The sequence below is a fragment of the Pieris rapae genome, chromosome 10 (assembly GCF_905147795.1).
Source record: "Pieris rapae chromosome 10, ilPieRapa1.1, whole genome shotgun sequence".
Taxonomy (NCBI): domain Eukaryota; kingdom Metazoa; phylum Arthropoda; class Insecta; order Lepidoptera; family Pieridae; genus Pieris; species Pieris rapae.
Window position 1 is genome coordinate 8362818 of NC_059518.1, and position 15423 is coordinate 8378240.

The 15423-nt window shown below is 32.1% G+C and overlaps 1 protein-coding gene across 1 annotated transcript in view; it reads right to left on the reverse strand.

Moving 5' to 3' along the window:
• The window catches only part of LOC110994010, a 57562-nt gene extending 43199 nt beyond the window's left edge, over positions 1-14363 (reverse strand). The window contains exon 1 of the mRNA XM_022260476.2: positions 13314-14363. Coding sequence (XP_022116168.2) covers positions 13314-13992 — 679 coding nt within the window. The 5' untranslated portion in view covers positions 13993-14363. The remainder of the gene's footprint in view (positions 1-13313) is intronic.
• Between the last annotated feature and the right edge of the window lie 1060 nt (positions 14364-15423).

Below are 15423 nucleotides of genomic sequence, written 5' to 3' on the forward strand. Positions count from 1 at the left end.
TTGAATTTTTATAAATTCCTTTTATTTATAAGAATCATTTGACTGAACTGAAACTGTTTTAAATTACTCACGCGTACATGCCAAGTTCCGTGTTTGATAACGATTTTACTATTCAAGTTCAAACTCATTAGGAATTTTACATGAACGGGCGGAACGTGACAAATACTGCATTACTCCCAGTCTCAACAATATATTTAACTGGGTATTTAATCTCTATCTAATTTCAAAATTGTTTCCTTACTCATTAGTTAGTAAACTCATGAATAGTATAGATATATATTTCTAAACTTGTTGCCTAAATATGTATGTGTTATATACACTCTCATAAAACACGACTTAATTTTATATTTTAATTATATTGATATGTAATATATAAAGTTCGAGCATATGGTGTACTTCACAATTTTATTATTTTATGGTCAATATCTATTTTCGCGCGAAACAATGATTTTTATTTTTATAAGTAATTATTGATAAATAATCAAAAATATCAATGAACCTGTAGCAGGCACGTGTACACACATGTCTTGGCACAGACCAACGTCTATAAACAAAAAATAATAGATAAGAAATAGAATAGATTATAAACACATTATGTTGATATTATTTAACAGTTAACATTCTTAATTTAAAAACGTAAAAATATTTGTTTACAACGTACTTGACCGCCTTACAAAGTATATTATCAATTAATACTTTACAAATTTAAGTATATTAAATAAAAGAATTACGTCAATCGAGGTTAGTCACTTCAACAAAAAGTTTCATTGAGAATAAATAAATTCGGAATAGGTATTCGCAAGGTTATTGCGTGACATGGTGCTGTGAAAGACTTATAAACATTTAGTTCCATATTCATGGGGATCACGTGTACATATGTCTGATTTTTCGCGTCTAAAATATGAGTAAAAGGGTATGAACATGTTACTGGAACGCAATACTGTAAAATCCTGGATAAGAGAGAGGCCGGGACATTGTTAGTCCAAAATAAAAGAGAGAAAAAGCCAGCGGTGTTAGTTACTTAAAAAATGATAAAAGCAAGTGTTCTATACACATAATAAAATAACATCACTTTAGTTAATGTAGAAAATGTAATATTAGACAAATTAAACAAATCAAAACGCAAAAGTGCATTTCTTATCGACATCTCAGTTATTCTAGAGCTAACTAGGCAATGAATGTATTTGAATTATTCCCGGCTTCGTTTAATTAATAGCCGGATGTTGCGGCAAAGATAAATTCGAGTCCACAGCTTTTCATACTTTATCTAAGACTTAGTTATAAATATTTATATATCTTATCTATCAACCGATAGTGCATTTCTAATTCTAAATAACTTCTATCATGTGAAATAACGGAATTAATTGGTACTGTATGCGTTTTACTATTTTTATTGAGTTTTGTCGCTTGGATGCTTCGGTTAATAAAGGTGTTTGATTTGTATTTATTTAATTTATTATAATATTTTTACGGAGCTATAGAACACAACTATTACTCATATCTTGATATGTTAATTGTGTTACTGTTAAAATTATTATTTAAAATGTTGTGGTATGTATAATGTATCTGTGCATGGGAAGACATTCTGTTGATGGCGCCACACGTCATCGGAAGCGTTAAATGTCAATGTCAATTAAGGGACATCGTCATAAAGATTGTTCGATTTTCGAATAATGTATATAATCTACGATTCCGAAAAACAGAAATCTGAATCCCAGATCCTTTTACCGCCACTGTTTTTTTTATTCATCTATCTTACCTGGCACTTAATAATTAAAAACATATACAACAACGGTTCCCAAATCTTACACATAGGAATGCAAATATACTTAAATGAATAAACACTGTAATATGTTATTTATTATTTTTAATTAACATATAGTTTAGCACTTATCTGGTAAATATATTATTATTTTTTAATAATCTAATGCCAGTTTGTAATGAAACTATCGCTTTTAAAATAAACATAAAAAAAGATAATTCAAACATTTCAACATAACATTCAAAGTCTGTGGGTGAGTTAAAATAGTTTTATAACCTCTGAACTTGAGTTTATCAAATCCACTTAAAATATGTATAAGTTATCTTTTGCACGTGAGGGGCATTATAATTGGCATGATTCTTTTTTGACTTATCTAAATATTTATAATAGATATAGTTATCTTAACTGTTTTATTGGTATATTATATAATACAGTCCGAGTCACTTGAATAGCCTCACCCCTAAATTTTGGAATTTCTGTATAAATATGAACGAATATTATTTTCATACTAGTATTAATTGGACTTCATGCGCAGTGCATTACGATACAAAACAAAACACGTACGAACCTGCACTGGAATACCGCGCCCCGCGTCGGTGCGACATTTCGTCCGCGTCACATGATTAGCCTCAGTGCTATTCGAACATTACTCGCGTGCGTTTGTTTTGGTTTTTTGGTAGCAATTCTTTATTTAAGCGTCGAATATTACGTATATATTTTTTTCGAAGTCTTATTCAAATGTTTAGCTATCATGGGTCGTGGTCGAAAAATAAAAAAAACCGAAAGAGAAAAAGTGAATTTTTATTTGGATCAAAAACTATCTCACCGTGAAATTGCAATTAAAATTGGTCGCAGTCCTAAGGTAGTTAATAATTATGGGGAAAAATAAAGAAAACTATGGGAAAAACTATAAAGGTCGTACAAAATTGGCTACTTCGTCAAGTGAACGTCGGCTTATTTTACGTGCAGCATCTAATTCTTCCAAGACAGTGCGACAAATTGCGAATGAAGTAAACACCAGCGCATCACTGTCTACCGTGCGATGCATTATAAAGTCATCACCAAACCTTAAACGGCAGAAAATCAAGAGGAAACCTCATTTGCGCGATCAATATCAAAAAGCCCGTTGTTATTTGCTAAAATACATATGTCTTGGAAAAATCAAAGGCATAATGTTGTTTTTAGTGATGAAAAAAAATTCAATTTAGATGGTCCAGATGGTTATTCATATTATTTTCACGATCTAAGAAAAGAAGAGCGGGTGTTATCACGTCGTCATTTGGGAGGTCGCTCAGTAATGGTATGGGGGGCGGTTTCTTATAAGGGGCCTATTCCAATTTCAATTTTCCGAGGTAAACAAATTCAGCATTGTATACTAATCTATTAGAAGAAAAGAAAAAAAATATTTTTAACATTTTAAAACACCGGAACTGGATTTTCCAACACGATAATGCCTCTATACATGCGTCACAAGAAACAAAAGCTTGGTTTCAAAAAAGTAAAATTGAAGTTTTAGATTAGCCATCGAACTCTCCGGACTTGAATATTATGGAAAATATTTAGGGCTATCTATCTCGCCAGATATTTGCCGGTAGACGCCAGTTTAATAGCAGCGCAGATCTTGAACAAGAAATTCATAAAATTTAAATAATTTGGATCAAAATTACATTCATTCATTATATAGGTCTATTCCCGAACGTATTTTTAAAGTTATTAAAAGCAATGGAAAGTATACAAAGTATTAAAAACATATTATAGCCTTATTTATTTGTGTTTTATTTCACTGATGCTATTCAAGTGACGCACCATTTTCACTACTTTAGTGTGCAGTTAGTACTATTTATTTATCTTATTTTTACTTTTTATGATTAAGCTATAGTACGACGCTAATTAAGTTTACTTATGAAGTAAAACAGGCAACATTGAATATACAACAGAATTTATATTAATTTTGGGGGTGAGGCTATTCAAGTGACTCGGACTGTAAACTATAAATATTTACAAATAATATAAATTAAGTATATAGAGTTATTTTATATAGATACAAAAAAAATATATACAAAAGAAAATATGTCGGCTACATTGCAAAAAATACACAACCGTACAGGTACAAAAACCGCTAGGTTTAATATATTTTTTTTTTAAACCTAGTCACTGAAATCTGCTAGAACGCATCAAACTGAGAATTATGACTCATCGACAAATATCTTCACTATTTGATCAAAACAAAACAGATGCAGATTGAAAAAGCAAATAACACTTCATAGTCTAGATGACTTCGACAAAAGTACTAATGTCAATAAACAAAGTCGTAGTTTATCCTCAGTTTAGGGTCAAAGCGCGCGGTAGATAGTTGAACTCGACAAAGGTCACCGATAGTGAAAGCGAACACTATCCATAGACTAGGTATCATCATGGTGTTCTAGAAAATAGAAGATTATACTAGAAAATTGTGTTAGCTATGAACCAACCTATGTGCGGGCTGCTGCCTTTCGCTCACCGATTTCAGTAAGAAACGGAAACGGCAGGTTATTTCTTAATTCGTATTTATCTTTAAAAGTTTCTTTTCGGAAAACAGTATTTGAAGAATTTTAATGGTAATATTATAATCATTAGTATATTTCTGTCTTTAGTCTCCCTAAGTTACAGTAACTTCAAGAGTCTGTTTTAATGCCAAAGAAGACTTTGAAACTTAAAAATCTAATTTTGTCTATGGAATGCTTATTCATGATATACTCTGTATATTGGATTACGATAACGACGCAGTTTATGGCGCCCAAATAAAACTTACTTTTTCCTTCACCATGCACGCAAGTTATGACGCAGTCTCCTTACATCGTATAAGAGGATTATCTCGAAGATAAGAGGAGACAAAGAGTGCCTAAGTGTGATTTGTGTTAATTAAATACACATTAAGTCTCTATTATCAATTGAGGTTTTTCGAACAATTTGTGGTTACACCATTATTATAATTACCTGATGCTGGACGTGAAGAACACAATGCATCATGTATGAGGACTCATGATGAATAATATTTCTCTATATGTGACCTTGTTCGTCTGTCCGTTTTTGATATAAACAGTGTCGAGACAACGTCAATTATTTGTAATCTTGTTTTGGTTTCCGCGTTTTATGCCGTATCGCCAGGAAGTCCTGGGTTTTGATCCCCAACCGAATAAAATCGTTTCACGTTAAATTCAATTTTTATAACATTGAGCATTGACGGTTCATAGCCTAATTGGGTTACATTAAACCGAATAAGTAGTTAAAAAACGAAAATTTAAACTATTTTTATACCAACCCAAAGATCTATTGTATAATCTAAGATATCGATTTGGAATATTCTACTCTACGGAAAAGTGAAATATGAGATAACTTAAAGCTGTGTCGTTATTGGAAAAGCTCAACCTTCTCTTTTGATGAGTTTCGGGTTCACATCGAAACTCAAGGATTTGACCTCTGGGTACTTTCATTCAATTTCACTTACTCTCACGACAATTTGTAATGGCATACACTGATAAGATCATAATTTAATCTCAAAATTCTCACTAAGTAAGTACAAAGTGTATCTAAAATGCAGAAAGCTCACCTTTTTCTATCGTAAGTTGTATTTTTTTCAGATAAGTATTTCATAGTAGCAAACATCCCTTTTAAACATCCTTTTTAATTTCATTTATATATAACTTGGTGTTTGAATATTAGATTAATACAAATAATGTAATAGACCTTATTCGGGTACCTACTTAAATCAAAATTACATGAATTTATTATATATGTACACTAATATTATAAAGAGGAAAACTTTGTTTGTTTGTTTGTTTAATTGTAATGAATAGGCTCATAGGCTTTTAGAGCGAGTCCCACACTCTGTGCGGAAATGCATTCCCCTCAATAAAAAAGGGGGTAGCATAGCAAAATGTTCAAAGTTGGCATGTGCTAAAAAGGTAGGCTAGGCATTAAGGAGAAACGAAGTTCGCGGAAGCAGCTAGTATTTAATATAAGTCCACCACCTCCGAAGGAGTGAGGGCCAGGAACCAGATGCCCACTGAAGTATTTCCGAATTAATTCGAGTCTTTCAAGAAATGAACGTTCGAAAAAGAGCGACCTTGCTTGCCCTCTGTTTTACTAAAAAAAACAAACAAAGTGAGACGGGCCCGTTTCCACTTGATCTTTTTAGTATGTTTCCACGTCTGTTACTATGCTGTTTATCACCTCTTTGAGTTTAATGGAAATATTTATGAATATTAGATCAAATAAAAACAACACCGCAACAATTTAAATCAAGTTTTTCTTCACAGTTAAATTACTTACAGAATAATTTATTCATCACGAATCATTTGAGATAAATCTCCGCGCTGTAATGACCTATTAAAGTTAATCTTAGATATTAAATAGCGGTCCAAATTACATAAGGAAAATCTTCATAAATTGCATTTTTTTGCGAAAAACAGCTCGTATACTAAAAACCCTTATTTCATTTATGTGATATTTCGACTTTTATTTCCTTAAATTATTATTGTATGATGCATTTACAATTTTGGTACATGTTTTGTTTCTTATGTTATACAAATGACCGAGTTGTGTTTGACTCTATTTCGGACACACAAAAACACTTCGATGAATTTAAATACAAATAAGAGACACTGATTAGTATCGTATTACGCGCCCTCTGTATGAGTCTCAAATCGACTCGTAATCTTTTTATGCTGATAATGCTTATTCAGTATTAGTTATTAAATCAGGAAAAATCAGTACAGTATTTCGTAGCCAATAATATTAATGCGAAATCTTTGTCACTAACTTGACATCTAACTTCCTCAACCTCCTAAACCAATCTTAAATTTACTAAAGAGATTAACTATGACGAGAGTGAACTTATATATAGACTTTTCCTAATTTTGTATGTAGATTCAAATATATTTTCTTAAATTTTATTACATTATCATAATTCATTGTCATATTTCCTATTTCCATTGTAACTGAAACTATGAGGCCCAAACACCTCCCCACAAGCAAAACCGAATTTTTATAACATGGCCGCAACGGAAGCTCTCCGTCTCGCTCTTGCTATCTCTGTTATACATTTTTTCACCACATTCCAAGCGTCATTGTTCCCACAGACACGGTCTAAAGAGTTTCGACGCATTTCCTAAAATTACATTACTCCTATTTCCAACGCATTAGAGTCCAAAATCGTCTATTTTATATGTGTGTTCTTCCTTCTGTTTTCACAGTAATGGCGTTATCAATATACTTGTTCACGATGTTTGATTTTGATGTTGTATTAAATAATCGGACAAAAAATGCCGGTTCAATTAATTAAGCCAGGTGTGTGGGTGTTTCCTTATGATATGTTAACAGTTTTACACTTTAATGCAGTTTTTATAAATAGCTTTACGACTTGACTTTTTAAAATTAATATTTCATAACAGACCAAATGCAAAATGTTTAAAATTATTCTCGTTATTAATCTCGTTTCTGATTAAAGAAAACGTTTAACAATCGCCTATGTTCTCGACCCCAATTCTTGTTTCATATTATATTTAACTATTTATCTATAATATGAAGTTTCAGGTATTTTACGGTAGTCAAGACGTGATTGTGTAACATTTACAATAACTTGAAATTCGGGTCTATGTTTTAATCGACACTAAGATCCAAAGTTGGAGGTTTATGCATGTGTATGTAACACATAACTTAGCTGTGGCCTGTGGACGATGTGATGAATGTGTCATACGATTCACCTCGATCTGGTTTTGTATTATTTAATTTTAATAAATATTAATATTTATAAATGCTATAAAATTAATATATAACCATACATTAATTTCCGTTAATCGTTCATCGTATGTTTATCGGATCGTATAACATACAAGCCCGTCCCGGATTCGCATGTTATTTTTTTTTTATTTGTAGATATGTTGTTTGTAGATATTAATATGTTCTATAATATTGTGGAATTTTTTTTATTCTATCATCGCAGCGCATGCAACGAAATATATTTTATAGCATTTTTTTCACATCTTAGATAACATTATTGTAGTTTTAGTAGGGATCCTTATTTTTCTTAGCAGCCTTTATTAATCAGTGATAATGTAGCATTGAAATGGAATTTTTAAAATCAGTCCAGTTCTTTTTGAGCCAATTCGTTAAAACATACTTACATACAAATCTTTCCGCTTTATACTTTAGTATAGACATACATAGCTACACCGTCGATGCAATGTCTAATTTTATTGGTCTAACTTGTTTTGTAAATATCTTTCGCACTTTACAATTAGTTTCATATATGTCTTCTTTTATTAGAGTAGCATGAAGGAGATGGCTTAATATCCATCCTTTGCACTATGTCGAATTATTTTAATCGATTTATAATATTAAATGGTTTTTGTAATAAATAAAAAACCCACTGGCGCTACAACCTTTTAGGTCTGACATTTGTGTTAATTTGGTGATCATTTTACAATAGGTAAAGCCAGCCTTCTAAGCTTGACAAAAGCCGTATACTTTTTGGGTTAAGCATGTCGGTTTCCTCACGATGTTGTCTTTCATCATACGAACAAATATTAAATGCACCAGCAGTAGTTTTTTTTGTTGATATAATTTTGCCTACACACGGCACTCTAATACATTAGAAAAAGTACCAAAAAATACAATTTTAATTACGACAAGCAGGTAGACATGACATACAGTATACACGAAGAGATCATACAAAAATTGAACTTTTTATTTTTTTATTTCACTACATTTACTAAACAAAAATCACGACCTAGCTTCTTTATCAGAATGCTAAATTATTGCATCATGCATTCACCCTTTGTGGTCAAAGTAACCCGTAATCGAACGTAGGACCACAAGGAGAGTTATACAACACTTATAATAAATAAATCAGTTTATTTAACGGAAATTCGGCTTTCATGTTTGAGCGTTAATTAATTGTATAAGACGTATAAAGAACATTAGACGAGGTTAGACTATTATTATATAAGATACGAAAATGCGATTAATACCAGCAAGCAATTTGCAATAAATTTTATGCTTACGTTAATTGGTACTAACGGATGCTTATAATCATCTCTGCTTTAATACTTGTGAAAGGATGTTATGAAATTTCTTACCACGATAAATATTACATAGAGAAGCCGAGTTTTTAAAAAATCACTTCGTTTCATTTACACAGTTTTACAAGTAAATGAGTGGAATTTATAACATAAAACTAGCATTTATATATTTTTTTGTGTTTATTATAATTAACACAATACGGCTTACAAATAAGACGGTATCACTTAACATCAGGTGAGCCTCCTGCCCGTTTGCCCCCTGTTCTATAAAAAAAAAGAATATACTTAAAAATGCATTAAAAATAAATGTACTAATTTTTTTTACAAGCCCGTCCTGGCTACGTACCTACGAATGAACAGAGCAGCAGAAATAAATAGACCCAAGATACTCAGGGATAGCGATGTTTAAAGAAAGAATTTTCGAAATCAGCTGTTTTTCTGGTGCACACAAAAATATAAATTAGTACATTTTCCTATTTATTTAAAGGAAAAAATTCAAATTTGAGTGAATGGAATCGCGTTTATATCAGACTAAATTGACCGGTATCACGATGAGTTAAGTATAATCAGGACAGTTTTAGTATATATTTAATGTAACATTAACATGTAATTGATATGAAATATTTATGTTTTTTTACATACCGTACTCGATGACTATTAAACTGAAATAATTTTAACCAAAAACATTCGTCGCTCAGCCATTAGGAGCTATTTCACTTCGATTCTGAACAAAGCCTGTGTTCCAAATAGATCAAATTTAAATTTGGAATATACAACAACATTATACATTTAATTCATGTAGGGATTAGATTCAGAAGCAATACTACTTTTGAAAATTGTCCTCTTACTATACATTTCACTACATATTAAAATATCGATCGACACGTTCGGTACAACACTAATGGTATTAGATGACTCCTTGACGCATGACGGATGAAAGTGCTTAAGAATTTTTAAAGCCATGTCTACAGTGAACTGTGGTTATGCTTATCTGTGAGTAAAACTTTTACTTGCGTTCTTTATTTATTTATTTTGTACACCTACTGCCAATTGAAATTGTATATAACTAAAAATAATTGTACTAAAGATAAAGCCAAAGATGAAATACATATGTTATAAAGGTTCAAAAATTTACGAAATTGTGATAGTTTAAAATCAATAAAAATTATTCAAAACTAAGTTTGAAAGTGAGGGTGTGTATATGTAGTGTACCTATACAGTAACTATACGCAATGCCAGTCCACTATATTATACTCAATGTGTTTCACCATTTCACTTCGTAGCGTGATGTAGCGTGTTATATACAAAAAAAACAAAAGAACGGAAAACAATCTGAATCAAACGGATGTGAAATATTATAAACGATATATGTAGTTTACTAATATTAACGGAATATTCATTATAAAACTGCCAGAACAGTTTCGGTGAAGAGACCACAAACACCTAGTTCAAAGCGTGTATTAGATGTAGTACATAGAAGTCCCGAAAGCCGTCTAAGACATGAGGAAACCTTTATTAGCAAGTTGTCAAGTTACCTGATGATTGTGCACAGCCGTGCTTTGAAGGTAAAAGAGTAATTACCAGTATAGAATATCTGCAAACACCCCATTACGTAGATCATAGAATCTTTTATTGTTTGTGCATACAAAAACAACGTTAAAATAATCACCTCGTTAACACATTACATTATGGTGACATAATGAGCTGACTCATTGAATGCCTGACGGTAACTGATCTACATAATATTAATTTAGTATTAAGTATATATTGCTAAACTAGTTTCGTCCATGTTGTGTCTTAATAAATTTAGTCGATTTTTGTCGGTACGCTTGAGTCTTAATTTAATATAATAATGCGTTTTTCATCAGAAGACAATTTAAGAGAATGATATGTAGCGACATCTTTATTAATCTTCATAATATTATTAAATGCATTGCACCCGTGCGAAGATAGGGGTCGCTAGTTTAAAAGTATGCGTTGTTATTAAATGCTGCGCAATACTTTTAAAACGACTCAAAAAACCCTGAATGGCATTTATTAGGGCTTTGATACTGTTGCTTCAAATATGGAAATTCAAATAAAACTTGAAAAATCAAACCGTTTATGAAATAAATAATAATGAAAAATCTTCCTTATTCACCCCCACCTCCTTAATCACCTAAGTGTTAGAGATCTGTCATTCAAAAGTTTTGACAGTCATTCTAGAGCTCTGTATTAATTTTTAATCTTTTTTGTTCTCTGTGATGGTTTGTTATTAGTAAACGATCTACCTTTATGTTGTCATATTTATTTATTAATAACACCTATTACTTAGTACTAGTGTTTTTCGTTGGCAGGTCTATAAAGTAAATTATTGACGTACCCAAGAAATGTCGTTGAAAAGTAGAGGATTTTGCGCCATTTTGAACGCAGCTCAACTCAGCTCCGCTCTGATAAATTTTAAATTATTCCTCCAGATATATTGAAATATTAAAGCGAAATCCACTATTGCAATGATTAAGAAAGAATTTCAAATAAAAACTGCATATAATGCAACAGATGAACGAAATGCGAACTGAAACACTGATTGCTTTTACTGTTTGATGTTAGGTTTTTATTTCATTGTAAACTCTAATTCTGTAATTTTACTCTTCTGTAATTATTATGTGTATAAAGTTTATAATAATGGATAAATAAATATCAACTTTAAATGGATAAATAGAGAACCAAAAATTAATTTAAAAAGCTTATACCTAGTGGCAGTACTCATTCGTTGATGAAGCACCAGCTAGAAGGTCACCGTACTTTCTACCAACTTAAATCTTTTTTAGCGCCTATCGACCTAAACTTAACGGCCCAAGAGAACAACACTCTCCAATAGAAATATCTATACACCTGGTACATTTTGTGTGAAATATTAAAATTTCATTAAACGCTTAAAAATGACTAATTTTAAGTTTAATTAAACTAGTATTAGTAATTCATATAAGAATAAAAATACTGCACTGTACTATACTGTATTAGAATTATACAGTATAGATCGAATAATGAAGTTGAGTTTTTATAGTTAGTAATTACTGCTCATTAGACACATTATATGTGATTATAATTTTAATAGATCGTATGATCGCCTAACAATAGACCTAGCTGGTTTGTGTGTAGTAAAATTTACAAATATTTAACTACGTTGTTGATATATCGTTTTTATTTTGAAAAAAAGCTATAATTAAACAATAAAGTTAATAATCTACGTTATGCTTGAGCTAACGCAAGACATAAATAAATACCTTTTCTTTCTATTACATAACCTTTTTTATAAAGTATTATGTGACTTTATAGGTTAGATTATGTTTGAATAAAGAAAAATTGAGTTTATATGTGTTTTTATTAACCTATTTTATTATGTTTATAATTCACAAAACGAAGAAATCTATTATGGCCCTCAACGACCGAAAAGACTTCAAGAGAATGCGCTGATGAAAACATAATCACCGAAACTGAAGTCTGTTTTGAAGTATCAGACAAATCGTACTATAAAAATGGTAACAAAAAATTGTATGACCGCTATAATCTTTGTATCGCTCTTAAAGGCAACTGAATAATCAAATCAAATTCTATAAAAAAACATTCTATGCCTACGATAGACTACGAACAGCCCAACTAATAATAGGTATGTAGTTTAGTTTTTAGACAAATTCGGCTACAGTGCATACAATCTGTTGTTTCTGATGTAAAACTCTAAAAATACAAACTTTATATGTAGTATTTGCGATGGTAATGATTATCTATGTTTCGACGGTATACAATGAAATGGCTCAATTAAATTTATTTATTGTTGGAATAGACTTTAAGTCACTCTTAACTTTTAAGAAAAGTTTCGTACAAATCTTTACAGCCACGCATTATCTAGTTATTTAATTATTCTCCTTCAAGGAAAATGTGTATTAAAAAATCGGAAATTATAAATAAAGCGTATAATACCTCACATAGCGCATTTACTATTGCCAAGATAGCATTACAGAGTTTTTGTTCCTATTAATCTATCAATTCCTTTTTTGCCGAAAAAACCAAAAAGTCAATGTCGAAACGTAACTAGCTTGAACTAATCGGTTCTCAGAAATGTTAGCACTAAATTGCCTCGAATTTAGGTTTAATGAAGAAATAATTATCAAAATATTTCAAGCAATAACTATTAAAGAAACAAATTGTTGCAGACGTGATGTTATTTGGAAACGATTGTTTTATGTAATCGAAACAAACAGGTGGATCTGATTTTCTTCAATTTATTTATTATTGCAATGGATTAGATATCGTTTATTTTGGCACGAACAAGCTAGTTTTCCGAAATGTTACACCCGTTTTATACACATTATCTAGGTCGTAAATTTATAAATAAATTATCGTTTCTTATAATTTTCCTTTTTAACTAAAAGTGACATCGCGACCAACAAAATGATGTTATCTTCTTATCTATAACAATGTTTGTAAACAAGTTATGATATAAGACTTACCTCTGGCCCATCCGGTGAGTACGTTGCCTAGGTAGGCGACCTTGTACACTGGATCAGGCTCGCTGATACGCACACTGTTGGTGCGACGCAAAAGCCTCCCCAGACCTCGTGACAGCTTCCCAATGGCGCGGCTCGTGAAATCCTTGCCAACAGGTACATCCCCCAAACATACTTCTGCGGGCAATATACTCTTCACGTGCTCTTTGTGGCTGATTAGCCGCGGAATTGTCAGCGGAATCCGTTTACGCTCCGGCGTCAGAGTCTTGGCTTGATTAACGCTGTATACGTTGCAGTTCCGTCGATAATGGCTGTCTTTGGTACCATCCTCAGTCTTTTCTGATTCACTTCTACCGTTCAGATTCTCTTTCAAAGAGTTATTGTTCAGATTATCGGGATTGCCATCGCTGTACCTGCGCTCGTTCGAACGACGTTTGATTAAAGAGGAATTTCTAAGAAGTATACTAGTGTCGCTAGAACTTCTGTTCTTAAGTATGTGAATCTTTTTTACACTTGTTACAGTACTGTCAACTTCATCAGCGCTCACAGTTCTTTCAGTTTTCCCCTCTTCATCAAGAAAGCGAACTCTTAAACCATTCGTTTTTACATCCTGTTTTTCAATCTCCTGGCCGTTAGAGTCCAAGCAATGACGTTCGTTTTCACTAAGTCTACCGCGGGCCATTTTTCTAATTAGTTTTTTCAATCTTACATTATGAATGGGTCGATAGGGTTAGCTATGGGAACTTTCTAAGCACTAGTCAACAGCAACACTAAACCAGTCGCTAAACACACACAGTAGTAGTTACACTCGTCCATTAAAGAACACCGGTTTGGAATGCGGTTCCAACACTGAATGCACTGAGAGAAAACCGTCACAAAAACTATTGCAAATTGTAATTCCAATAGACACACGATTACGAGATTGTGGTGGCCGGTGATTACAACACTGGTAAGAGGCTGTTTCGAAACTTTTTTTCACTGCGAACGACGCGTGCTCCTCCCGCGACCCGTTGTAGAGGAGTGAAGCGGCGGTGCGCGGCGTATGCGCCGGGCTGAGGCAATCGTGAATCGCTCACTTGATCCCTCGATCGTGCCTGAATCAAGTTATGTGCGCTTATCCACTTACACGGTACACACTCGCCACCTGTAACAAATAACAATGTTTAACGATTTACGTGCAAAGTTTAAACTGTCACGAAAGCTATGGCATATTTTTATGTATTAAAAGCAAGATTTTTGCTGTTTGTTTGTAACAAAAATCAGTGGCGCTGAAACCTAATTAGGTCTGGGCCTCAGATTTCTGTATCTGTTTCATGATGATTCGTTAATTCTAATGAGAAGTAGGTGATCACCGATCAGCCTCCTGTGCCTGACCAGCCATCGACGTTTTCGGGCTAAGGCAACGGCAACGCAAAGGCTTGATGATTTCTTTCACCGTTCGAGCGAATGCTCACATAGAAAGAAATATATATAGCCGGGGATGGAACCTACGACCTCATGGATCTCCTCACACGCTGTAGCTACTAGCCAAATAATTCAATGGAACTAAATAATCTTAGAGTCTTTACGACATTATTAATGTCTATATGGTTAATATGCTTGAACTTTAAAATGATGGTAAAGTATTGTATGAGGACACAGTTAATTACTTTAATCTACTGTGTACTAATGTTATTTTGTATTAACATTATTGTACTAATTAGTACCGTAGGACTACTGCGACTATATCTAAATTAATTACAACAAACGTGTGATATTTTAATATTTGTTGAAAAATTACCATATCGTGTTAAGAACAAATTGACTAAGTTTGAAAACTGGTTTTATGATTGAATATTTTTTAATTAACTGTTTTAGTGAACGACCTGTTAAACAAGTTTTCAGTTATAACCTGACAGAAATATAACAATATTGAATTTATTAGCTAACAAAAAATAATTCTAAAATATTAAATTTTAAGTGATCATTACAAGTTGTAATATTCGTGTAAATTCCATATATATATCATTAAAATTATATTGTACGAAGGCAAATTATGTTTCTTAATTGTTCGTAAAATGTCCTAATACACTTGCAAGGCAATTTGTTCAGAGAAGTGAGATTGTAAAACAAA